This window comes from Pseudorca crassidens, chromosome 13, assembly GCF_039906515.1.
Source record: "Pseudorca crassidens isolate mPseCra1 chromosome 13, mPseCra1.hap1, whole genome shotgun sequence".
NCBI lineage: Eukaryota > Metazoa > Chordata > Mammalia > Artiodactyla > Delphinidae > Pseudorca > Pseudorca crassidens.
Genome location: NC_090308.1, coordinates 41,626,954 through 41,653,409, shown reverse-complemented (window position 1 = coordinate 41,653,409; position 26,456 = coordinate 41,626,954). Strand labels below are relative to the sequence as shown.

General features: G+C 36.0%; 1 protein-coding gene across 1 annotated transcript in view; it reads right to left on the bottom strand.

The window, feature by feature from the left end:
* CEP85L (centrosomal protein 85 like) overlaps nt 1-26,456 on the bottom strand; it is a 154,988-nt gene that overhangs the window by 16,666 nt on the left and 111,866 nt on the right. The window contains exons 6-10 of the mRNA XM_067702261.1: nt 22,091-22,270; nt 15,378-15,530; nt 13,030-13,184; nt 10,759-10,876; nt 10,162-10,212 (exon numbers count right to left, since the gene is read on the bottom strand). Coding sequence (XP_067558362.1) covers nt 10,162-10,212; nt 10,759-10,876; nt 13,030-13,184; nt 15,378-15,530; nt 22,091-22,270 — 657 coding nt within the window. The remainder of the gene's footprint in view (nt 1-10,161; nt 10,213-10,758; nt 10,877-13,029; nt 13,185-15,377; nt 15,531-22,090; nt 22,271-26,456) is intronic.

Sequence of the window (26,456 nt, the reverse complement as noted above, 5' to 3'; positions counted from 1 at the left end):
AGAATAATCCAATGTTGTAAAGGTGGTAGGTTAATCACTTATAAAGCTACTATGAAGGTTAAAAGGCAAAAGTAGTAGAACTATAACTACAATAATTTGTTAATGGATAGACAAGATAAACTGTGGCATCAAAAATATAAAAAGGGGAGGGTGCTATATCAAACTAAAAAGCTTCTGCACAGCAAAGGAAACCACCAACAAAATGAAAAGGCAACCTACAGAATTGTAGATAATATTTGCCAATAATGTATCTGATAAGGGGTTAATATCCAAAATATATAAAGAATTTATACAACTCAAGACCTGAAAAAAAAAATCCAATTTAAAATGGGTACAAGTTTAAATAGACATTTTTCCAAAGAAGATATTCAAATGGCCAACAGGCACATGAAAAGTTGCTCAACTTCACTAATCATCAGGGAAATGTACATCAAAACCACAATGAGATCACCTCACACCTGTCAGGGTGGTTATTATCAAAAAGACATAAGTGTTAGCTAGGATGTAGAGAAAAAGGGAACCCTTCCACTGTTGGTGGAAATGTAAATTGGTGTAGCCACTATGGAGAACAGCATGGAGGTTCCTCAGGAAACTAAAAACAGAGGTACCATGTGATCCAGCAACTCCAGTTCTGGGAATTTATCCAACGGAAATGAAAACACTAACTTGAAAAGATATGTGCACCTCACTGTTCACTGCAGCATTATCTATAATAGCCAAGACATGGAAGCAACCTCAGTGTCCCTCAATGGACGAATGGATGAGGAAAATGTGATTGTATATAATACACACACATACACACACACACACACACACACACACAATGGAATATTATTCAGCCATAAAAAGAATGAAATCTTGCCACTTGCAACAACATGGATGGAGCTTGAGCACATAATGCTAAGTGAAATAAATGAGACAGAGAAACACATACTGTATGATTTCACTTATATGTGAAATATTAAAAAAAAAAACAACTCAGAGATAACAGAGAACAGATGTGTGGTTGCCAGAGGGGAGGGAGTGGGAGCGGGGAGGGAATGAGCAAAGGGGGTCAAAAGGTATAAACTTCCAGTTTTAAAATAAGTCCTGGGGACGTAATGTACAGCATGGTGGCTATGGTTAACAATACTGTATTGTACATTTGAGTTGCTGAGAGTAGATCTTAAACGTTCTCATCACAAGAAAAAAAATTTACTAAGTAGTGATGGATGTTAATTATTAGACTTACTGTGGTGATCATTTTGCAACATATAAAAGTATCAAATCACTATTCTGTACACCTGAAACTCATGTTATAACAGGTTGAAAGAAAGAAAGTATAGAGTTAATGGTAACAAGATAAGATTTTGGAGTCAGACAAAATTAGGTTTTGGGTGCACAGCTTATGTGTTGTATAATCATGGGTGAGTTATCCAACCTTTCTAGGCTCCAAATTCATCAGAAAGATTTTCCAACCTTGTAAAGTACTGTGAAAATTACGTGGTATATATGTAGACAATACCTTTGGATGCCTGCCTATTCACAAATCCCATGAATCATACATAAGTAGTCATATTTGTACTGGGATTCTATATTCTTGGGTTATAGCTCACCGGGTCAGGCTGAATGAACACTTGACCAAACCTGAGGAAGTGAGACCCAAAGTCTATGAGTTAGTCTCTGCAGGTGGCGGGAAATGAACTACAGAACTTCAGGGCTGTGGGACAGCCATGGTCTGCCATATGAGTTAAGGAGGAAAGGAAGTCAGTCTGCAGAGAGAGAAAAGAACTGAAACAGAGGGGAATGCGAGCAGCAACAAAGCCTTTTCCTTCCTGAAGCCAGGCTTCATTCCTACCTATGGATTCCACAGATATCTCTGCATTCTTGTAATACAGTATATTCTACTATTTTTGCTTAGGCTAAATTGAATTGGTTCTGTTGCTTACAATCAAAAAGCCTAAATTACTTTCACCTAGTACAAAATACTTATGCAACTAACACTAATTCCTTTCTTCTTATACTAATATTTAAAAGCCCATTTCTTATTTCAAATCACCATGATATCTTAAAATGATATCTTTAAATATCTTATATATATATATGATATATATATATATATATGATATAAATGATATCTTTAAATATCTTACAATTTTATTTGTCAGCTATACTTCAATAAAGCTGGGGGAAAAAAAGAGCCCATTCCAGGGACTTCCCTGGCAGACCAGTGGACCAGTGCAGGTTCAATCTCTGGTCGGGGAGCTAAGATCCCACATGATGCACAGTGTGGCCCCAAATTAAAAACAACAACAACAACACCACCACAAAACAACAAAAAAGAGCCCGTTCCAAATTCAGCATTATGGGTGAATTTTCTTGTGGAAAAAGGTTTTTTTGTCTCTTTTCACTAGTCATCCCCTAGAAGAGTGCCTAGCCCATGGTAGAAACTCAGTTAACAATTACTAAATGACCTGAATTGGTGAATAAATGACAAAATATGAAAAAGTAACTATTTAACACCTAGTTTTGTTTAAGTAAGAATCTGTGTTTACTCATTCAAAACAGTTACTGAGCCTCTTTTATGCACAAGGCACTGTGCTAAGTGCTGAACTGGATAAGGAATGTTCAAAGACCTTAGTGTACCCATTATAAAGCTCTTGAGGGCTTCTCTGGTGGTGCAGTGGTTGGGAGTCCGCCTGCCGATGCAGGGGACACAGGTTCATGCCCCGGTCCGGGAAGATCCCACATGCCGCGGAGCGGCTGGGCCTGTGAGCCATGGCCGCTGAGCCTGCGCGTCCGGAGCCTGTGCTCCGCAACGGGAGAGGCCACAACAGTGAGAGGCCCGCGTACCGCAAAAAGCTCTTGAAATAAATGTATCAGAAAAAAAAGGCATTTTATTCATCTCAAGGAGCAAATAATGCCACCACACTGTAAAGTGTAATGTACTAAAAGATTTCACTTTGGAGACAAAATTTCCAAATTGTGCTTCTAGGTAACTGAGCATAAGATGCTTTCCGCAGAAGACTAGTTTCCCAGTGTGCTCCAGTTTAAATATCTTTCATTCCAGGAAAAGACCCTTAAAACAATTCCCTCCCCTAAGGCTTATACAAGGAAGAAATCAGACTAACATCTTTTTTTCTTTTTCTTGGGACTTTTCACTTTGAGACATCCAGGATTAACACCCAAGGCACAAACTCTGAAGTCAGACAGACGTGAATTAGAATCTCAGCTGTTGAGACCTTGGGCGCACCTTTTAAATCTCAGCAGCTTCAAGTATAAAAATATGCTCTTTCTTACCTTGTAAGATTACTGTTGAGGCTTAGAGATAATAAACATAAACCAGAAAGAACTGCTCCTGTAACAGGTAATATCATCACTAGCATCATCTCTGACACCTCTGCATTTGGCAACAGAGGTTCTATTTCTCACTTTGGCCTAAGTGTAGACAAATATTAAACTCCTTTTCCTCATTCTTCCATACTGATAAAAGAGAATTTTCAAAATATTTGTAAAACTAAGGAATATGCAAGCACCATAGAAATTGCAATTTTTTAGGTTTCTGTTTAATAATAATTGAAGATAGTGTACACCTCAAATTCCTTTCTTAACTATCACCTTGTTACCTGATATCATTTTAAAAATAATCTCCCTGAGGGCTCTGCTTTCAGCATGATGGCATGAGGAGCTCCTCAGACCTGCTCCCCAAGGAAACTGCTGAAAAACCATAAAATAACACATTTAAAGCTTCTGGAAATGGTTCATACAAGCAAATGAAGAAACATATTCAAGAAAAGCTATTAAAACTCAGAAGAGCTGAAGTCTGTGGTATTTGAAACAAAATCCACTTGATTCCTACCCTCTCACAGCTAAGCAAGATGGAAACTCCAGACTGGAACAGCCAAGAACAGAGGGCTCCCCCTCCCCCAGCTCCTAGTTGGACCGCTGTCTTCCTAGGAAGGGCAGGGCGTCAGCACTTCTCATCTGTAGCTGATGCTAAGTTCCAGGCAAGTGCAGCCAAAAGGTGGGGGCTCCGTTCTTCAGAGCCCAAGCCGCCTCAAGGGAGGAAGGCTTTACCTGGGGTGTAGCCACGAGAATACTGGGGCCCTGACTGCCCTTGCGTTGGCTTCTGGGGCAGGAGTATCCACTGAAAGAGGCAAGCCGAGAGACCTAGAGCTGCTGCGCACCCTCCCTCCACTAGCACTCAGCTAGAGTCACTCAGAATCTTGACATTGTTCCCACCCACAATGACTAGGCTCAGAGATTTTGCCTGGGGATAAATAGGCCACAGAACAGAGACCGCTGAAGGTCTCCCTAAAGGAACTGAATTCTTTTGCAACAGAGTATAAAGTTCAATCCTAAGGGCACTCTCAAAATAGCGGGAGATTGTGGCAAAGGCAGTTGGGAGGACAGTGTTAGATTCACTGGAGCAACAGGCTCTACTGTAGGCTGGCTAGCTTGCAAGAGAGAAACAGTAAAAGAGACAGCTGGGAAGAACACTCCTGGGAACAGTAAAAATCTCAAACATTAACCCAGGAAGCTAGTCCTTCAAAGGAGCCAGAATGGACCAGTCTATGAAGCAATTTATGCCACAGGGCATCGCTGAAAACAGCAGAGTGTTGGCAATTAATGGAGCTCAACAACTGGTGTGGTCAGAGAAAGAGTCACAAAAGACCACAGATTACATTTATACAAAATGTCTAAGAGCAGGCAAATCTATAAATGCAGGAAGTAGATTAGTGATTGCTTATGCTGAGGAGGGCATGGGGTTTAAGAGAGTGACAGCTAAAGGTGTTACTTTTGGAGGTGACAAAAATGCTCTAAAATTGACTGTGGTCTTGGTTCCATACATCTGTGAATATACTAAAAATAACTGAATTGTATATTTATTTTTGGCCACTTGGCTTGCAGGATCTTAGCTCCCCGACCAGGGATCAAACCTGAGCTCCCTGCGTTGGAAGCGTGGAGTCTTAACCACTGGACCACCAGGGAAGTCCCTCTGAATTGTATACTTTATATGGGTGAACTATAGGGTGTGTGAACTATATATCAATAAAACTGTTATTAAAAAATCTGCACAAAATTAAAAAAGCACCACTTGCCTGGGTTCCTTTTCTTCCAGGTCATGATTTTCTCAGGCTTATAAAGCAAGAGCTACCAAGAGTTTAAACGTGCCATTACACACCTAAGGTTAGTGTCTCAGAATTAAATCCTTTTTTTTAAACTTAAATCTCAGTCTTTCCAGTCAAGTCCCACTTGTGGTCCCATGAGCAAGCTGAGGATTGTACAATACTTCCTAAAGGCTCTAGGACTAGGACTACTACTGGGCTATAAGGAAGAACTGCCTAGAGAACTTATTAATAATACATTATTTCAAGCTTCACCCCAGAGATACTGACTCATCAGACTCACAATGGGGCCCAGATATCTGTATTTTAGAAAGCAACCCAAGTACTTTGAATATCCATATAGGTTTGGTGACCACTCATAGCACAGGCTCAAGAATACTCTTTCATGATTCAAGTGAGCTGACTCCCTTCCTGCAACTTCCCACCTCAGACACAAAGAACTGACTTTTCAAAAGTCACCTTTTACATATCTTATTCTAAGATTTTAATTAACAACTATACTGTGCACACAAAAGGCCTAAACACTAAAGATTTTTTCTCTTTGTAAGTACAAAGACTAGAGAGAAAGCTTATTTTTTAAAAATCTACTTTTCCTTTGATAGAATACATATTTTTGGCTGTTAGGATTTTCAAAAATTAGTACTGATTTCTGATGAGAAATTTTCAGTTTTTCATGCATTATATAAAGCATTTACACATAGGTAAAATTTTTAAAAATTAAAAAACTTTGGGAAGAAAGAACTTCATGTCAGGACACATTACAAAACTAGGATAACATAAAAAATGGAGATAAAATCACACGATAATAATGAAAAACATTAAATCAATATTTATTTAGGTTAAAGAAAAGTTATATTCTGCCTGTATGACATTGTATTGGATTATGATCCATTTTCTCACCATATCTACTGAAAAAACCTGTTTGATGAAAGCTTTAATAAGAGAGATTGCTAAAAATTGGAATAAAATCTTCTGAGGCTGTGGAAACATCTTCTCTTGAAGCGTTATAAATAGGACATACTGTCACAGTTTTGAGATTGGTGGTCCCAACCATGCCATTAAAAGTGAACAGTCTTAAAGACTTTTAAAAGTGTCATTCTTACTTTGTAATATTATAATCATTCATTGATAGCTGTCAATTCAGAAAGGCCATTTAAATGCGTAAATTCTTTTAATGAGAAAACTTTTTAACATGTTAGAGAAAACAAGTAAACATAACAAACTTTTTTACTTTGTATCTCCTCTGCCAAAAGATTACAATGATAACATAAAGATAGCAGCTCACTGGAAACAAGGTTATATGGGTGAAATGTCCTTTTGAGGGATAAATAGGAAGGAAGGTAATAATGCCCAGTGAAGAACTCATTCACATTCTGACTGTAGCCATGTTTATGGAAATGATGGGAAACATTCTACTGCAAAATGTCTTTTTATAGTATATATATTGACAGAAGAAAAACCTGTAAGAGGAGAAGTCAGTTTAGCTACACTGGTTTCGTGGATATAAGGAAAGGGAATATTTCTAAAGGATCAATTACTAATCAAGGTATTCATGCCAGTTAACAATATCATCTTGACGGCTGAACAAAATAGTAGATAAATCTGTGTTTTTATAACACTGAACTCAATTTCAAAATCAGCATATACTGTTACATGAAGTAAAACTTTTTCTATATTCAACAACAAATACAATATAACTAGTAGAAGACTGATTTCTCCCCAAACCTCCAAAGTTGTGAATCAATAAACTTGCCACTGACCTAAACCAGGTAAGTATTTATTTGAGTTCTGGTGCAAGGTAGTAAACTACATGTATTTTATTTTCTTTTTTAAAATTTATTTATTTGGTTTTGGCTGCATTGGGTCTTCGTTGCTGCACGCGGGCTTTCTCTAGTTGCAGCGACCGGGGGCTACTCTTTGTTGTGGTGCATGGGCTTCTCACTGCAGTGGCTTCTCTTGTTGTGAAGCACGGGCTCTAGGTGCGCAAGCTTCAGTAGTTGTGGCTTGCGGGCTTTAGCGCACAGGCTCAGTAGCTGTGGTGCACGGGCTTAGTTGCTCTGCGGCATGTGGATCTTCCTGGACCAGGGCTCGAACCTGTGTCCCCTGCATTGGCAGGCGGATTCTTAACCACTGAGCCACCAGGGAAGTTCAATAGTTGTATTTTAAATATAGCATTTTCACTCTATAACAATGCCTTATTTTTACTGCCTATAAACTGGACGTAATAAACATGGCAAGGGATTTTATTTTTTGTGTCATAAAATTTAAGCTATAAGAATAACCTGCATCTACCCAAGACAATGCAGTACTCCAAATCAGCCAAACGAACTTCTAACAAATTTGATATTCTCAACAGTGTGCAGGGGCATAAAGAAGCAGTGAAACATGAAACTCGAATAATACTAAGTTGGCTTTGTCTACTAAACACCCAAAAATGGAACAACTTCCCAGCACTGTGGAGGAACAAAACACGCAAACTACAATGGCAATGACATTTTACAATAAGTTTAATACTATACTAATAGCTAAAATGCATAATTCATGTTAAAATTGGTTGGGAAGTTCTCTGTTGTTCTTAATTATATTTTGTGTTATTTTGGCTATGCCAAGGAATTTGAAGTAATATAAAACAGAGTTATAGCATGTTGGAAGGACATCACCATCTACATAGGACTAAGGTTGGCCATTCTTGATGTAAGCAAAAGGAAAAGCTAGGAGCTTTAAATAATCAGTAACTGACAGGAATTGCTCTATTATGTGGTTCAACTTGATGACATGCCCATTGACTATAGTATAAAGCAACAAGAATACTTCTTCAACCCAGAGTGTTCTCTTTAGGATTCTGCAGTTTCCAATGCTAGGTAAATAATTAGTATTCATTTTTTCAGAAGAGGCAATATTCTGAAAATTTCAGGTTTTTACAGATTACGCACTTTTTATATCCATCACAAACCACCAAAGAACAAATGAAACAAAAAACCTAGCCTTCTCAACTGTGAGGGCCCCAAAATAACAAGTTTAAACAAGTAATGTTAAGCAAAAAATTTTCTCATTATCTGAGGCATATTTGTCTCCATCTGTAATTTTCAAGATATTTTCAAATAATATCTTGGTAAATACATGGAGTTTAGTTGGCCAGTTATCAACATTTGCTGTCTCTCTCTGTGAGGAAACTATATCCTAGACCTATAAACCTAGATGATCACAATGGCTAAGAACAAAAAACAAAACAAAACAAAACAAAACAAGATAGGCTTTGCTTCCAAAGGTAGACAATAGAATTAATGAGTATACTGTCTGGGCCCAAATATTTGGAAATAAATGTACCTCATTAATTTGACTTCCATTCTGTAATTAATTTGAAGAAATAAAAGAACGTTAACTCAAGCATTTTAAGAACAAAGAATGGAATGGCACATAATTATATATTCTTCTACATATTCATTTATATATAGTCATATCTAAATGTGACTAAAGACTTGGTTAATGTGTAAGAGTAAATTGCATTACGATGCTTCCACAAATGGGGAAAATGCACATTTCAATTAATACAAATATACACTAAACATCTATAATGTGAGAGAGAGTATGCAATAAATCCTACAAATAAACAAATTAAAAACAATAAATCCTACATGTTTTATCCACCAAAATTTCAATGCCAAAGGACAAAGTTGACTGTCCTTAATTTGTATCGCGATAACTTTTATTAGATTTACCTCCTGGATATTGTTACCAAATGAAAGAGAAATTCCTTTCATTGTGGTCTATGATAAGAAGTCAGATAATAATGGCTGAGGGAATCTAACCATCTCGTAATTCGAATGGCTTGCAGAACAACTGAAGGAATACACACTAAAGAGTATAACCTCTGTGAATCAATCCAATAAGACCACACACTTGTTGAATTGGACTAGTGTTTGACTAAACTGATAGATCACTTAATATGGCCAAAAGACAAAGCAGATTGTCCATAAATTCTGACACTCAAACCATTACGTTTTTCTTTTTTACTTCCAGTTTTGAGAATACTCAAATTAGGAGATATAAAAATAATTTATTCAGCAAAATTTGTCCAATGGTTTTCTATCACACAAAGAATAAAATACAAAGACATATACCTCTATGTGATCTGGCCCCAGGCTACTGTCTACCATCAGTCACCTCTCACTATATCTCACAATCACTGTACTCCAGACTAGCAGCCTTCTTGCTTGTCTTAGAGCACACCAGGCACATTCAGGGCACTGGCTGCTCTCTTTGCCTAGAATGTTCTTCCCCTGCTTATCTTCATTCAGGACTATGTTCAAATATTACTTCTTCAGGGAAAACTTCATGACCACTGCATATAATGCAGCACGATCTGTCATTGCCCTCTATCCTCCTTTTTTTTTTTTTAAATAATCGTACATATCCGTAACTTGACATTATGTTTCCATTTTCTCCATCTCACCCCACTAGAATGGCCAGGGACTTGCTTTGTTCACTGATGAATCTCCAGTGCTAAGAACAGTGCCTGGCATATATGCAGGGGCTCGGTAAATATCTGGCAAATCAATAAAAGAATGAAAATCCACTTAATCTACAAATTTTGGTTTATATTTTGGGTCAGATACCCTAAGCTCTAGATACAGACACAAATATGCAAAGTGTCATACTTTGATAATACAGAAAAATAATATATAGAATTATTAGGAGGGAGAGTGCTCTTGCCGAGTTACAATGGACTAAAAACCGTTAATTGTCTTTAATTTTAGATCACTGATGACCTTAACCAAATGTGTTCTCAGTAGTAGAGATAGACTGCACCCAATTGAGGAGAGGTAAGGAATAGAGAAGAATAATTTTCACAGTTTTTGAAGAACTGATTTACCAAGTATCATTTTCATTCTAAAGAACTGAAAGATTAATATTAAAGAATTTGCAATGTCACCTCAAGTGTTATTAATATGTTCATACAAAAACATATATGCTTTGATATTTTTTAGATATGCAATTACTAAGAGTAAATCAGCACACAGCTAAATTAAAATAAGCACAAAGTATTCCTTACCTGAATTTCTAAAATCATTCTGTCAATCTCATCTTGTTGGCGGTCTATTATCTACAACATAGGAAATATATCAGTCTGAATCAAATTTTTTTTTCCATTGCTTTTTTGGAAGTACCAAATTTCAAGAAAACAAAAGCACAGGGAATTATGAATTTATTTTTTTTAAATCAAAGTGTGTGTGGGTTTTTTTTTAACAAAAGTATTCATACAAAGTATCCTTTAAACAGCTGTATGATTTGGATCACACATATGTAAAACTGTAAACGTCTTACTCTAGCTCTTGATAAAACTTTAATCTTTACAATTTATAAAAATAAGTTTGAGACAGATTTTGAATAATTTAGGATGGAAAAAGATATCCTTTTGTTTTTGCTAAGAAATAATATAAGTTTAGTTTGGCTTTTATTTAAATTTAAATTAAAGTTACTTAAACTGCTATTTTCTTTCCTAATAAAAACATTCAAACTAAAAATTCCATAAGCTATTAAATATTAGCAAAAATATAAATCAAATAAACTAGATAAATTTATATCTATGCACGTATCCATATAGTATAGATTTCACTATCAAATTTCATTATTAAAGACATATACTGACCTTACTAGCATTCTCATTTTGTTTTCTCAGGTTATCATTTTCATTCTGAAGCTGTTTTGCATCTAACATGGGAAGGCGAATTCCATCTTCAAGGCATCTTTCTACTTTTTGCTGCAAACTGTTTTAGAAAGACATAATTATATGAAGAAAATAAGCTCTCTGTGCTGATTTTGGTAGATGAACGAAGTCTCTTCTTAGCGTCTATAATATTTTTTAAGCAAGCAATAATCAAGGCCTACAGACAACAGATGACTAAGTTTGAGTACCTATATTTCATACAAATAAGAAATATAACGCAGGCAGATTATCTTTTCAGAAATAGCAAATACGAGACCAGAGTCAAGAGCTGCTTAGTATGTGACAACATTAGGCCCTGGTGAAGTCCTTCATGACCCTAATCTGAGCTCTACAATCTAAGCCGTGTTCTTTCCCTCTCCCCCAAAGGAGAGTTCCTTGATTAAGATGATTATGGTAGGGAGCCTAAGAATACGGATACACGTCTTTTGCCCTGCATTTTGAGTTCAGCAAAAGTTTGTTTGTAAAGATAATTGTTGACTAAATCAGCAGAATTACACTTCTCCTTCATTAATATGAGGAACAATCTAGTTCCTTTTTACAGTAATCTGCATTTCTATCAATAACCTTTCTTATTTCCTTCAGCATTTTTACTACCTCCTTTTTGAACTTGGGATCTAGTAGACGAGAGGTCAGTTTCATTCTTTATTCTTTCAGGGAATTCTCTTGATCTTTTCATTGGGAGTGGTTCCTCTGCTTCTTCATTTTACTTATATTTCTCTGACTGTATGAGTTTAGAAGAAACAGTTACCTAGTGGTCTTGAAGGGCTTTTTTTGTGGGAGCGTCCCTGTATAGCCTGCGTGCGTCTAACGTTTTTGATGCGAGGGCTGTTTTTAGGATGGATGCCCTGCCACGTCTTTCCTCAGTGTGTGCTGCCCTAATGGGTGTGATTGGTGTTGTGGTGACCAGAGTTTGCACTGGATGCTGAGTGGGGCCTCCTCTTTGAAAAGCAACAATCCAATATATTTATTCCTTGACCTAACAGTTTCTTATGCTATGCTTTTAGCACAAGAGTTTAAAAGCTTGAGTTTATGATTGTAATGCCCTATAAAACAGAACAAACGCATTACCTCTTTTCATTTTGTCATAAGATTAAAGAAAAAGATATGTGGTTGAGTTAACGGAGGTCAGGAAGCTGTTTTGAGACTAGAGAATAGGATATAAGATGTGGAGTAATAAAAAGAAATTAAAGACCAAGAAAGCAGAAAACAGGAGAAAAATAAAGGTAGAGTCAAAGGTATATGGATTTTTTTTGGAGCTGAGATTAGAAACACAGAAGACTGAATTGTCCCAGAAATCAGAGGTTTTCTGCACTGAAATCTAAGGAAAAAAAAGTAGACCAGGCATATTTAAGACTTTGAAAATAGCAGTAAAGCAATATTAACATGGAATTATCAGGAGGATTTTGACTAAAAAAGTGAGTTACATTGAGTTATATATAATTGATAGAAGCATAAAGAGTGCCTTTATTAAATTTAGTTTTTTGCTGCTTCGTTGTCTTCTTCTTCAGGATAGTGTTATCTACTTATAGTTGACAATTTATTAAGGTTTTTTAAGTTCTACAAAACAGTGCACATGTAGATGCATATATAGCATAGTTTTCTAGGTTTTTCATGAATCCAACATTAATTTTCCAGCTTAAATACATTAACAAAATATACTAACAAATAATATTCACTGCAGTTCTAACTGTATTAAATTCGAAGAGACCTGTGAGGCAAGAGATATGTGAGTAAACTCGGAAGGTGCATGGCAAACGGCCGCATCTGTTACTCTGCAGTCAGGTGAAATGGGAGCCAATTACTTCACTTTGACATGTCCCATTAAGGAGTGCAGTCCGGCTGCCCCTCTTTTTGTTACTTAGAATTTTTACTTATTCTTTGACAAAGCCATTAGATAAAGGGTTTGTGTTAATGCTTCCAGTTTTCAATTGATGTTTTTTTTTTTTAGAAAACTATTCTCATCTAAAACCTACTCTTATCTAAAACCGAGATGTCAGTATGTTGCATCGCATTGTTAAATCACAACTGAGACAACCTGTTTCGATGACATAATACTTCTGGTTCTCAATAGTACATCTTTAAGAGAAATAATAGAGTACTAATTATAAATTAACATATTTTAAGTGAAATGCTTTATGACAAATAAGGAATAACTTAAAAATAACATAAAAGAATTACTGAAGGTTTTCTTACCTCTGAACTGTAGTTACCAACTCCTTTTCTTTCTTTTTCTGGCATATTAGCTGTGCCTCATTTTCTTGACACTGTTTTTTGAACTCTTCAAGCCTTTTTTCCATTTCCATCAAAGTCTCTTGCAAATTCTTGTTTTTTTCTTCTAGAACTTGCAGCTAAAGAGAAATTTTTTAAAGTTCATGACACAAAGAATATTAAATATGTTCCTACTAGAAACTGATACTGGGTTCTCAAGAATTAATAGACTTATGGTTAAAATTACACTATCTTCATTTCATGGATAGCACTTAACACTTTATCTCTTCCTTTGTGTAAAGGGAGCTGAGAGAATGAGATTATGGAGAAGAGGAGAATAGGGTCAGAAATTTCTAGAAGACAGAGAAAAGTGAATGATCTCAATTTGGGGATATTTTTAAAATTTTAATTGTGGCAAAACATACCTAACACAAAATTCACCATCCTAACCATTTTTAAGTGTACAGTTCAGTAAAGTACATTCACATTGTTGTAAACTAATCACCAGAACTCTTCTCATCTTTCAAAACAAACTCTCTACCCATCTACCTCTCTGTCCATCTACCTCTCCCCTCAAGCCCTGGCAATCACCCTTTGACCTTCTGTCTCTACGAATTTGACTACTTTAGGTATCTCATACCTATTTTTCTTTATCTTTAATCTATTTATCTTTGCTTTTTTTCTTTTTTTTAATTAAATGTCTCCTTTTCAATTCCTAAAATAATTACTGTAATCATTTTTTTAAAATTCTATTTTATTTAATTTTTTATACAGCAGGTTCTTATTAGTTACCCATCTTATACATATGCCAATCCCAATGTTTATCTTTGTGATTGGCTTATTTCACTTAGCAAAACGTCCACAGGTTCACCCATGTTGTAGCATGTGTCAGAAAGTCCTTCCTTTTTAAGGCTATATTGTGTGTATACATCACGGTTTGTTCATCCATTCACCCACTGATGGACACTTGAGGTACTGTTTGGCTATTGTAAATAATGCTGTTATGAACATGCATTGTGAATAAACACCTGTTTGAGACTCTGCTTTCAATTATTTTTAGCATATACCCAGAGGTGGAATTCGTGGAGCATATGGTAATTCTATTTTTAATATTTTTGAGGAACCATCATATGGTTTTCAATAGTGGTTACACCATATTACATTACCACCAACAGTGCCTGAGGGATTATAATTTCTCCACATCATCACCAATGCTTGTTACTTCTGTTTTTTAGATATTAGCCATCCTAATGGGTGTACTGTGGTATGAACACATGTTTTAAAATCTATAGTCCTCTCTGTTCCTGCTCAAGCTCCTGTGGGTCCTTCTTTAGTTCCTTCATGATATCACCCTCTGTTAGTTTTACAATTTATAAATTAATGTAAACAGAAATTATATTATAGGTCTAGAGTCTACAGAATAATGATACTCCATGGATTAGATCAATGATTCTCAACTGGGAGTGATCTCCCTCCACTCACCCCAGCAGACATTTGGAAAAGTCTGCTGACATTTTTGGTTTAGGGGGAAGGGAAGAAGCAGCACTATTGGCAACCAGTAGGTGGAGGCCAGAAATGTTGTTAAGCATCCTTTAATGCACAGGACAGAATTCTACAACAAAAAATTACCTAACCTCAAATGTCAAGAGTCCTAAAACTGAAAGTCCCATGATTAGTAAGATTTTGAGAAAAGACTGAAGAGTAGGTTTAATAGATTTACAAATAAGGCTTCAAGAGGATAGGCCTCACCAGAGTTAGTAGAAAGACTTTGGATGAGGTACTGCTAAGAAAGGAAAATGGCCAGAAGAGAAGTCAGAGGAGTGAATGGAGGTCATAGATTAAAGTATATGAAAGAATTTATAGAAAGATTAAGAAGAATGATGAAAACAAAACAAGTATCTGGAAAGATGGTCAAAAAAAGGTCCTGTTAAGCCTTGGTGGATCCCACAGAATACTGGGAAAAGTCAGAACTGAGGTGCATGAGTGTGTGTGCATGCGGTGGGGTGTCACTGGTTTAGAAACTACCTTTTAGAGTAGAACAGTAAGTGAGAGAGTTAAGACAGGTTCATTAGGAAGGAAACCGCATATTAATTAAGAACAAGAAAGATCTATTCATGCTCAGATGAACAAAGTTTCTAATTAAAGTTAATCCTAAAAACAGCAATTAAGCACACAGATTTAACTTACAATTAGCCAAATATACAACTAAAATTTTAAATGATAAAAATTTACAAAATGAATGAAAAATTATAAAAATGAAATGTCTAAAGAGTCAACTTAAAAAAGAATATGTTTCCCTCTCATTTAAAGATCAGAATTTTATTTCATGTTACCTGTAGACTCTGACTCTGTACATCATCAAGAGTTGGAAGATCAGCCAGATACTTTTCTAAGGTCTCAATTCTTCTCTGCTTTTCTTTATTCTGTTCAGATTCCTTCTGGCACTTCTTTTTCAGGCTACTGATGTATCTATCTCTGGTTTTAAGCTAAAGAAAAAGATTATGAAGCTTCAGTGGTTTTGTCAAAAAACAGTAATATAAAAGCCAACATTCTAATCTTAGGCATCACTGAATTCACCAACCGTTCCAGATATAGTTAACACCACTTCCAACTTAAGTATGATTTATCTTATTTCATAGATTCGAAGATTCACATTTTTTTCAAATTCTTGTATCATTGAAATCAAGAGTTTTGAAATTTTTATTTGATTTTACAATTGATGATATAAACTGCAGTCAGGCAGCAGTAATGATGTAGTTTTTATTGCCTGCACATGTGCAAATTTGGTCAAGGCTATTCATATCTTTGTCATTTCAACAGTATTATGTACATGTTGAATGTGTGTTGAGTTTAAATCATATTTAAAATACCTTTGAAATGTTACATTATAATTTGGCATTGAAAAATGTTATTGGGTACCCAGAAAGACAGTTTCAGGGAACAACTGAAAAATCAGTGAAGCAAGTATTCATCTCTGGAAGGATGACTTTAATTTCTTATTTATTGCAAAGTTATATGTAATGTTTTACGTGAATTAAGAAAGGAAGATATTTATAAGTAATTAAAGCTGTTTTGTTACTTACAGACTTACAAAGGAATCGCTTATCATGCACTAAAGCAAAGCAATCAAAGCCAGGGCACTCACCAAAATTACCAAATACTTAGGAACAAATAATGGGACTAGTGAGACTAATTCATACCTCAAGCAAGACTATTGTTAAGGCATTGTGTCAGACTGAACTTGTACTATATTCTCTTACTATACAAAATAAAGATGTGCCTTACCATTAATGTCACCTTAGGACTGATGAAATATGCTAATTGAACACCTACTATGGAATACATACAATTCATGATCTTTAGTAAATCCCAATTTCTGTAGGTTGAACCTCAGACTTTTATGTGCTATTTTTTTTTCAGCTTTCCACCTAAAACATACGATCTTTAAATTTTGTAGATATACTATCTCTAAAGCTCTTTCATAATCAAGATCAATTAAAAACAATGTATATACAAATAGTTGCCTAAAAAGTAAACTCCAGACTCACATTTACTTTAATTTACCAGTCTTCCAAACATTTAACATTCTTTCAGAGGCTTACAGGGTTCTAAAATATCTTTATAGCCTTTTCTCATATTCACCAGGGAAATAAGTACGAGTAATTAGTAGTATAATAGATTACTCTTTCAAATTTTATTAAAGCTAATGCTTGTCCACAATCCAGTTTCTTTCATGCCTTATCTAACTTATTTCAGTTCCAATGTATAAAAACTTTTATTAAAACAATTTCAATTGGAAAAACAAAACACAAAACAAATATACACTACCAAATGTAAAACCGATAGCTAGTGGGAAGCAGCCACAGAGCACAGGGAGATCAGCTTGGTGCTTTGTGACCACCTAGAGCGGTGGGATAGGGAGGGTGGGAGGGAGGGAGATGCAAGAGGGAAGAGATATGGGGATATATGTATATGTATAGCTGATTCACTTTGTTATAAAGCAGAAACTAACACACCATTGTAAAGCAATTATACTCCAATAAAGATGTTTAAAAAAAAAAGAAAAAAAACTCCCAATTTCAATTGGAGAAACAAATGACATCGCATTTCATCTATTCATTCCATCAATAACGTTAGGATTCACTTAGGTCCTTGGGTAAGGAGCAACAACGGTAAAACAGACAAAACCTTTTATTTGGGCTTTCTTAGGACTAAAATCAAGTATGCTGGTGTGACAATTTAACTTTTGATCTATCAGAACTCACAGACTGTCGGCCCTGGCCGTGACCTGAAAGACCATATAATCCTGCTCTTGCCTTAGCAAATGACCCTGTAAATTACAGAAGTAAACATAACTACCAGCCTATTTTTACTGCATGCTCCCTAATTTACACTTAATTGTTTGTGTCTTAAATGTGACATAATTGTTTAAGTGACATAATTGTGTCCTCAAAAAGCAGCCACTGGAGTAAGTTAGTCATGCTGTCTTCTATGCAAAGGTGTCCTAGGTTTCTTCTTTTCCTTTGGTCAATTCTCTTCTTTGCTATCATGTCAAGCTTGCTGCTCTTGATCACAAATCTCGGCCAACACTCTCCTATTGGATACCATCTCTGTTATTTGTGGCCACAAGCTGATCACACATAATTACTGGATCTTTTTTGTTTATTTTTTCCAGCCCTGCTCACTGATGAGAAGCTCTTTATTTTCTGTTTTTTTTAACTTCCAAGTTTTATGTTGTTGCAGATTAGCAGATCAACAGAGGTTACTGAATTCTGAACTCCAGTAATTACCTACAGGTAAATGAGGCACCACTAATAAATCTTCCCTATTCTAGTTATAAAAAGTTAAGTAAAATTTCAAGGAGGTATTATGCAATACTGAGATCATTCCGAGAAGGCAATTCCCCATTTCAGAAGAGGTTTACAAACAGATTTATTTTTCTTCATTTTAAATACAATTATTAGAAGAAAATAGATTAGGGAGAAAATGTTTTCCAGTAAAATTTTTATAAATTATTATTAGAACCAAGGCATCAGCTGGAGAGTTAAATTGTCTTGAATTTTACTTCCAGCTTTTCAACAACTTCTATCCACATGCAACTGGACAAATTACTTAACTTTTCTCAAAATTTCAGTAACCTCATTTTTAAAAAAATGGGGTACAGCATATACCTCATAGGGTTTCTGTGACACTAGGATTGAATAAGAAAATGCATTTAATGTACATTAACATACTATCTGGCACATAAAAGAAAGTGTTCAACAAAGAGTAACTTCCCTTGTTATTCTTACTTACCGCATTAAATGTTTTTCTGTCTTAGAATCAGTCTTGATCAGGGTTACTGAGACTAAATGTAGAAGGAAAACAATGCAATCTAATCTCATGTGGGCCCAGGGTGCTGTTTAGTTGATGCATGAGTCTAATTTCCTAGCTTCTACACTCCCTTCAAGAACTCAGGTCATCTCCATGTCCTCTGACACAAAGTCTACCCTCTATATTAACCCCACTCCTCAAGGTCCACTGGTATAGACACGTCCATTCTTAATTGTCTCACTTCACAGAGAGGCTATTTCTCTTCTTTTCCAAGAGGAACTCTTCTACCTTGGCATCTGTTATCAACATTCTCCTATTTCTCCTTAGGAATTTGGTCCATCGTGCACCCATTCTGACATCTTCGATATCTCTAATTATTCTTTCCCTAGTCCTTTGTTGGGGTTATCTCATTCCCTGCTCTCCCTTTGTGGCAAAAATCACCTGAAAGCATTTGTTCATTCATTCATTCAATATGCCAGGGACCATGGCTGGTGCTACATATGCTACAGTGACACATTCAGATACATCCCTGCCTTCACAAAACTTACAGAGATGTATAAAAAACATAGCAACATTCAAATTTGTGCTGAGAACAAAATGCTTTAAGCATGTATAAGAAGCGGTTGGAGGGAAAATATATCTAAGTTGAGACTTGATAAAATATTGATAAATAGGTGACTGGGGAGCAGGAAAAGAGAGCCAAGTATTCATCAGGCAAAGAGGACACTTTATGTAAAGAACCTATACCAGAAACAAGGTCTGACCTGCTTAACAACTGTAAGACACTATACCAAGACACAGTGTACCAGAGGGAGACTGGTAGGGCCCAAGGCTATATAATTAGGCAGGCTCTTTCAGGTCATAGAAAATATTAAATTCTTATTTTAAAGACAATGAGATGGCATTAGTGGGTTTTAACCAAGTAAGAAAAATGACTGGATCTTCATTTTAAAAGGTTCATTCCTCCATACTATTAAGAATGGATTTGCAAGGCTGTGGAGCACCTGGAACTCTCACTCATTGGTAGTGGAAGTGTTAAATGGTACACACACTTGGGAGGACTGGGGTAGTTTCTTATAAGTTAAACATCTACACTATGAACCAAATGACCTAGAAATTCCACTATTAGAAATTTCTCCGAGAGAAATGAAAACTTATGTATACCAAATAAAGTCTAGTATAAGAATGTTCACAGCAGCCTTATTCATAATTTTCCCAAACTGCAAACAATCCAAATATCCACTAACAGGACAATAGATACATTGTGAGAGATCTATATAATGGAATGCAACTCAAGGATAGACAGGAACAGACTACTGATACGTGCAACAACGCAAATAAATCTCAAAGATATTAAGGGAAAGAAAACACACACAAAAGAACATATATGGTATGACTCCATTTATACAAAGTCCAAGAAGACTCAGAACTAATCTACAGTGATAAAAAAGTGTTTTGGGGACCACCCTGGTGGCGCAGTGGTTAGGAATCCATCTGCCAGTGCAGGGGACACAGGTTTGAGTGCTGGTCTGGGAAGATCCCACATGCCACAGAGCAACTAAGCCTGTGTGCCACAACTACTGAGCCTGTGCTCTAGAGCCCACAAGCCACGACTGCTGAGCCCACATGCCACAACTACTGAAGCCTGTGCGCCTAGAGCCCGTGCTCCGCAACAAGAGAAGCCACTGCAATGAGAAGCCCGCCCACCACAATGAAGAGTAGTCCCCATTCGCCGCAGCTAGAGAAAGCCCGCGTGCAGCAATGAAAACCCAATGCAGCCAAAAATAAATAAATAATAAATAAAATTTATTTTAAAAAAAAGTGTTTCAGGGAAGGGAAGAAGACTGACTAGAAAGAAGCACAAGGGAACTTCTTGGATAACTGAAATGTTTATGATCTCATTTTAGACAGTGGTTATATGGGTATACAGTTGACCTTTGAACAACAAGGGGGTTGGGTTGCTGACCCTCCATGCAGTATACAACTTACAGTCGGCCCTCTGTATCTGCTTTTTCCTCCACTATACCACATGTGTAGTATTTACTACTGAATAAAATCTATGTATAAGTGACCCGCACAGTTAACCCATTCCGTTAAAGGGTCGACTGTATACTAGTAGCAATATTCATAAAAACTGAACACCCAAGATCTGCACACTTGACTGTATGCAAATTATGCTTCAATCTTTAAAAGTATAATAAATAAAATACATAGAATTACAACAACAACAAAAGTGATTGAGGAGAACAGGTAGACAGGGCAAGGGTGAATTCAGAGACACCAATGAAGAGGCCATTACAAAAGCTTTGCCAAGAGCTAAGAACCTGGACTAGGCTGGTAGTGTTGGACAGGTTTTGTATAGATTTAGAAGACAGGCTTGATTAACTTAGTAGAGTTTCTAGCATGAGTAACTGAATACACAGCAATGAACATTGAAGAAAATGTTGTTTTATGTCGTTTGAGAATAGGGCAGTCAGAAGGCAAAATTAAGAACTGATTTTAGACATGAGAAGTCTGAAGTATTTTGAACACATCCAATTAGGAGCTGTCTCATAGGTAGGTAACATATAAACTGATTTTATTAAGCAACAGACATGAAAAATAATAAAAGATGAGAAAAATTTAGATAAAACATAAAAATATATTTTAAAAACTGCCTCCACTGAATCTTCACAATTTTCACACAATCTTTTAATTAACAAGTTTCAGGTGAGAAAACATTTTAATCCCTCCCACTTATGTATGACCGATGGATATTTCCATAGCTCCCTCCAGATTGTGGTATTAGATAAAGCCCAAAAAATACACAAAAGAAACAAGAAACAGTACCTGTTTCAAGGTACTTTCAAGTTAGCCACAATAAAATACATCATATAGCTGAGAAAGAGAAACCATGTAAAATTTGTCAGTTTTTTGGAAGATAAAAATTTTAGCTCGTGTGTGTGTGTGTGTGTGTGTGTGTGTGTGTGTGTGTGTGTACTGACTCAAAAATGTCAATGAGCTCTCAATTAATAGCTCCAAACCTGCCTACAGAAATCATGGTGACGCCTCAAGATCACTTGAAGGGAAGGTTAGTTAATAGAATAATAAGCTGGGTATAACAAGAGAAATCTAAAACCAATTATGCAACTAAGTAGTAGCTTAAGGATCTATGCCTCTTCAATAAATCAGGGCTAGCTTGTATCCTTATCTTACTTGATCTTTAATGATACTAGAATGGAATGAGATGAAGTCTGTGAAAATACTGTAATAAAGGCAGAAAGGTCAAATAAATGGACAGATGTATTGTGTATATAGAGGTATCTGGCTTTCAGCTATTTATTCTGAATCAAGGGCTTCAGCTTAAATAACGTGAAGTCATGTGCTTCTGAAAGAAGGACCACTTTCATTTCATTTACCAATCCTTCATATCCCACATTACAAAGACACAGGGCCCCAAAAGGAAAAGGAGAACAGTTATTGGTGTCACATCTCAGTGTAGACAACTAACTTTAAAAAAAGCTTTACTATTACTTAGAAAGACATAATATAATACACAGTGGTATTTTTATCTCTCAAAAAAAAAATGCCTGGATTTTTGTAGATAGCACAGGGTTTCTCAAAAGTTACTGTAAAACTAATCACTTCAATGTAAATAAAACCTGGTATGACACCTGGCATACAACAGATGACAAAAAAATCATATGTTGAAGGAATGCCCTTGACCCAATTCAACTTTATTAAAAATACCTACCTTTTCCTCCAGTTTCTTCTTCTCTTCACTAAATTGGCTTATCCTTTGCTTTAGAAACTGATTGAGCTGTAAAACCTCTTTCTCAGTAGATGCAAGCTTTTGCTCAAGCTCCTCTTGCTGGGAATGGGATGTTGACTGGTCTGAAAATGGAGTCTGGAGGGAAGTATTCTCATATTGTGGCTATTCAGAAAGAAAAAAAACATAGGTAAGACTTTAAAAGTTTACCTGTCTTGAATAAATGGAAAGAAATTAGAAATGAGGTACCTACAGTACAAAGAGCACAAATAGCCTTTAATGACAGACCTTGGCATAAATCCCAGCTCTCCTGCTTCCTAGTTATGTGCCATGATCAATTCAAATTGCTTACCATCAACAAGTTATGTAAAGTCCCTAGCACACAGCAGAAGCTTACTAAAAAGCAGTTATTATTTGGTTAAAAAGTATCAGAGTATAAAAAGTACATTATAAAGAAGTGAAATCTCAGGGGAAATAAATAAAAACTAAAGAAATATTTCCTCACAGGTGATCATTTCTTAGCTAATATTAAACTCAGTAAGTATTAATAGAGTGCTTCCCCTAACTAGAAACTAAGGTCCATGAAATCAGGAATTTCTGTCCATCTTAGTTGCTCTTATATCCCTATTTCATAGAGCAGTGGCTGGCACAAAATAAATGTTAAAAAATAATTGCTTAATGAATAAATGTATTATTCTTTTCATGAGCAAGGCTTTGAAGGAGAGTCAGACAAAATCTCTTCCCTCCCCTTCCCCCTGCAGCATTACAACCTGGAAGAGGAGGGCAGGAAATACAAATATTTCCTCAAACAAATTAGAATGTGATAAGAATGTGATACAAACAAAGTAATGTGAAAATAAAGAAACAGATTACTTTTCTATTTACTAAGCACATATGTTAGGCATTGTGTACTGGGGAGTCAACAGTTAATAAAACAAGGTCCCACCAGTTTAATAAAGTGTCACACACAAAAAGACAACAAAGACTGCCTAAGTGCTAAGATAGCTGTATGTGTAGTAGCTATAGAATGGCTTTATAGAAGTGAACTTGAACTAGGCCTTGAAGAACTCATACTTTTTCAAAAGGTAGAGATGCAATTCAAAAATTATATACACGGTATGGTACTGGCACAAAAACAGACACATAAATCAGTGGCACAGAATAGACAGCCCAGAAAAGAACCCATACTTATATGGTCAATTAATCTACGACATAGGAGGCAAGAATATACAACAGGGGAAGAAACAGCTTCTTCAATAAATGGTGCTGGGAACACTGGACAGCTACATGCAAAAGAATCAAACTGGATGCTTTCTCACACCATATAAAAAATAAACTCAAAATGGATTAAAGACTTAAAATGTAAGACCTGAAATCATAAAACTCCTAGAAGAAAACACAGGCAGTACACTCTTTGATATCAGTTTTGGCAGTTTTGGGGGGATTATGTCTCCCCAGCAAGGGCAACAAAAGCAAAAATAAACAAATGGGACTAAATCAAACTAAAAAGCCTTTGCACTATGAAGGAAACTATCAACAACAAAAAGGCCACCTACTGAATGAGAGAAGATAATGGCAAATGATTTATCTGATAAGGGGTTAATATCCAATATATACGAAGGACTCATACAATTCAACATCAAAAAAAATTAAAAAATGGACAGAGGACCTGAAAAAACATTTTTTCAAAGAAGACATACAGATGGCCAACAGGCACATGAAAAGATGCTCAACATCACTAATCGTAGGGGAAATGCAAATCAAAACCACAGTGAGATACAACCTCACACCTGTCAGAATGGCTATCATCAGAAAGACAACAAATAACAATAAAGTGTTGGCCAGGATGCAGAGAAAAAGAACCCTCGTGCGCTGTTAGTGGGAATGCAAACTGGTGCAGCCGCTATGGAAAACAGTAGGTCAATTTCTCAAAAAATTAGAAATAGAACTATTATATGATCAAGCAATTCCACTCCTGGGTATCTATCTGAAGAAAACAAAAACACTTAATTTGAAAAGATACATGCAACCCTATGTTCACTGCAGCAGTGAACAACAGCCAAGCTATGGAAGCAACCTAAGTGCCTATGGATAGATGAATGTATAAAGAAGAGGTGATATCTATGTCTATCTGTCTATCTATCCTTCCAACAGAATATTACTCAGCTATAATATAAGATGAAATCTTGCTATTTGCGACAATATGGATGGACCTAGAGGGTATTATTATGCTAAGTGAAGTTAAGTCAGACAGAGAAAGACAAATACCATATGATTTTGCTTATACACGGAATTTAAAAAACAAAACAAATGAACAAACATAACAAAACAGAGTCATAGATACAGAGAACAAACAGATGAGGGAGATGAAGAGGTACAAACTTCTAGTTACAAAATCAATGAGTCACAGGTATGAAATGTGCAGTGTGGGGAACATGGTCAATAATACTGGAATATCTTTGTATGGTGACAGGAGGTAACGAGACTTAGTGTGGTGATCGTTCTGTCATGTATAGAAATACTGAATCAATATGTTGTGCACCAGGAACTAACATAACATTGTAGGTCAATTACACTTCAGAAACAAACAAACTCATAGAAAAAAAGAGATCAGATCTGTGGTTACCAGAGGCAGGGGTGGGGGAAGGGGAAGTGGATGAAGGGGGTCAAAAGGTACAAACCTCCAGTACTAGGGATGTAACGGACAACAGGATAAACATAATTAACACTGCTGTATGTTATATATGAAAGTTGTTAAGAAAGTGAATCCTAAGAATTCTCATCACAAGGAAAAAATATGTTTTTTTCTTTTTCTTTTATTCTGTATTTGTATGAGATGGTGGATGTTCACTAAACTTACTGTGGTAATCATTTCGTGATGCATGAAGGTCAAATCATTATGCTATACACCTTAAATTTATACAGTGCTGTATGTCAATTATATCTCCATAAAACTGGAAGGAAAAAAATTTTGATTATATAAACAGCATTCATCATGTGCATGGTATTTCAAAGATAACCGACTCAGGCACTGCCCTTTACAAACTCAAATTCTAATCAGAAGCATAAGAGAAACCTTAGATAATTATATACAGGATACAATATAGTATGGCAGCCAAAGAAAAGCCATCTTCAGTACAAAGTGTTGGAAGGTGGGAGGATAAATGAAAAGGGCATGGGGAGAATGAGGGAAAAGGCTTTACTGGAAAGGTGGCTTTTGGAACAGACTTTGAAAATAAGGAGGATTCTGGCAGGAACAGAGAAAGGAAGAAAAGCATTCCAGAAAGAACATTTTAAAAAGGTAAAAGACGGAATATATGCACAGAGTACCCATAAAGTTTAGGTTACAAGAGGGGGGAATATAAGAGAAAATTAAAACATCTACGTGAGACCATACTTTAGAATCACAAGGTTCAGAATTCAACCTTAATGCATAGGAAATGGGAATCCGGTGATGGTTCTAGAACAAGAAAGTAACATGTTTAAGAAGTCTGTGAACTCTGTTTTGTAAATCTCTGTATTCCCTAGCACTTACCATAGCGTAAACTACCATAGTGTAAACTCTTAGTAACTTTAGATTAAAGGGAAAAGAAAAGAAGAAAAAGGACAAGAGAGAACTATAACAGTTGGAAGTAATGAACAAGATGAATTAAAGGATATGGTGAATGGATATGAATATATCACTTTAAGAAATTATCCTAACCTATTTAGCTGAAAAAACCAAGGAGCTGAACAAGAATACTGAGAACAGAAGGAAGAAGCTCTGGAAGCAGAAATGAGAGGATTTAGAGAAAATTATTTTTTAAGGTGTGAATGGACAAGAAATGTTAAAGATAACTAAAGGTTCGAAATTCTGAGTCTAAGTAACAGGGAAGATCATATTCTGAGCAGAGGTAAGTAGGTCATGTGGGAGAACAGGTTTAAGCAAACATACTTAATTACAATTAGAGCCTATTGATATTAAGATGCCAGTTAATATCAATTTAATATTAAGATACAAATATATATGAACATCAGGCAAAGAGATGGGTCTAGAACCCAGAAAAATGGCCAGGATAGGCTAGGAAACTGTAAAAAAGTGAATACAGATTTACAATTTCCCATCAGGCATATAATGAGCTCAGAAATTGCCAACCTGTTTTACTGACAAGTGAAAAGCTGAACAAACTGAAAAATCAACAACTCTTCTTAGCTCTGTCAGAGAAGTGAGGTTATCAGGCAAACTGCCACCCCCAAAATTGGAGAAACAGGCAAATAAAGAAAATCACACTTACTGGAACAGAATTATCCATGGGAACCAGTGCTGAAGTAGGAAAACCAGAACTGTAATTGATGAATTTGTGGGAGGCTC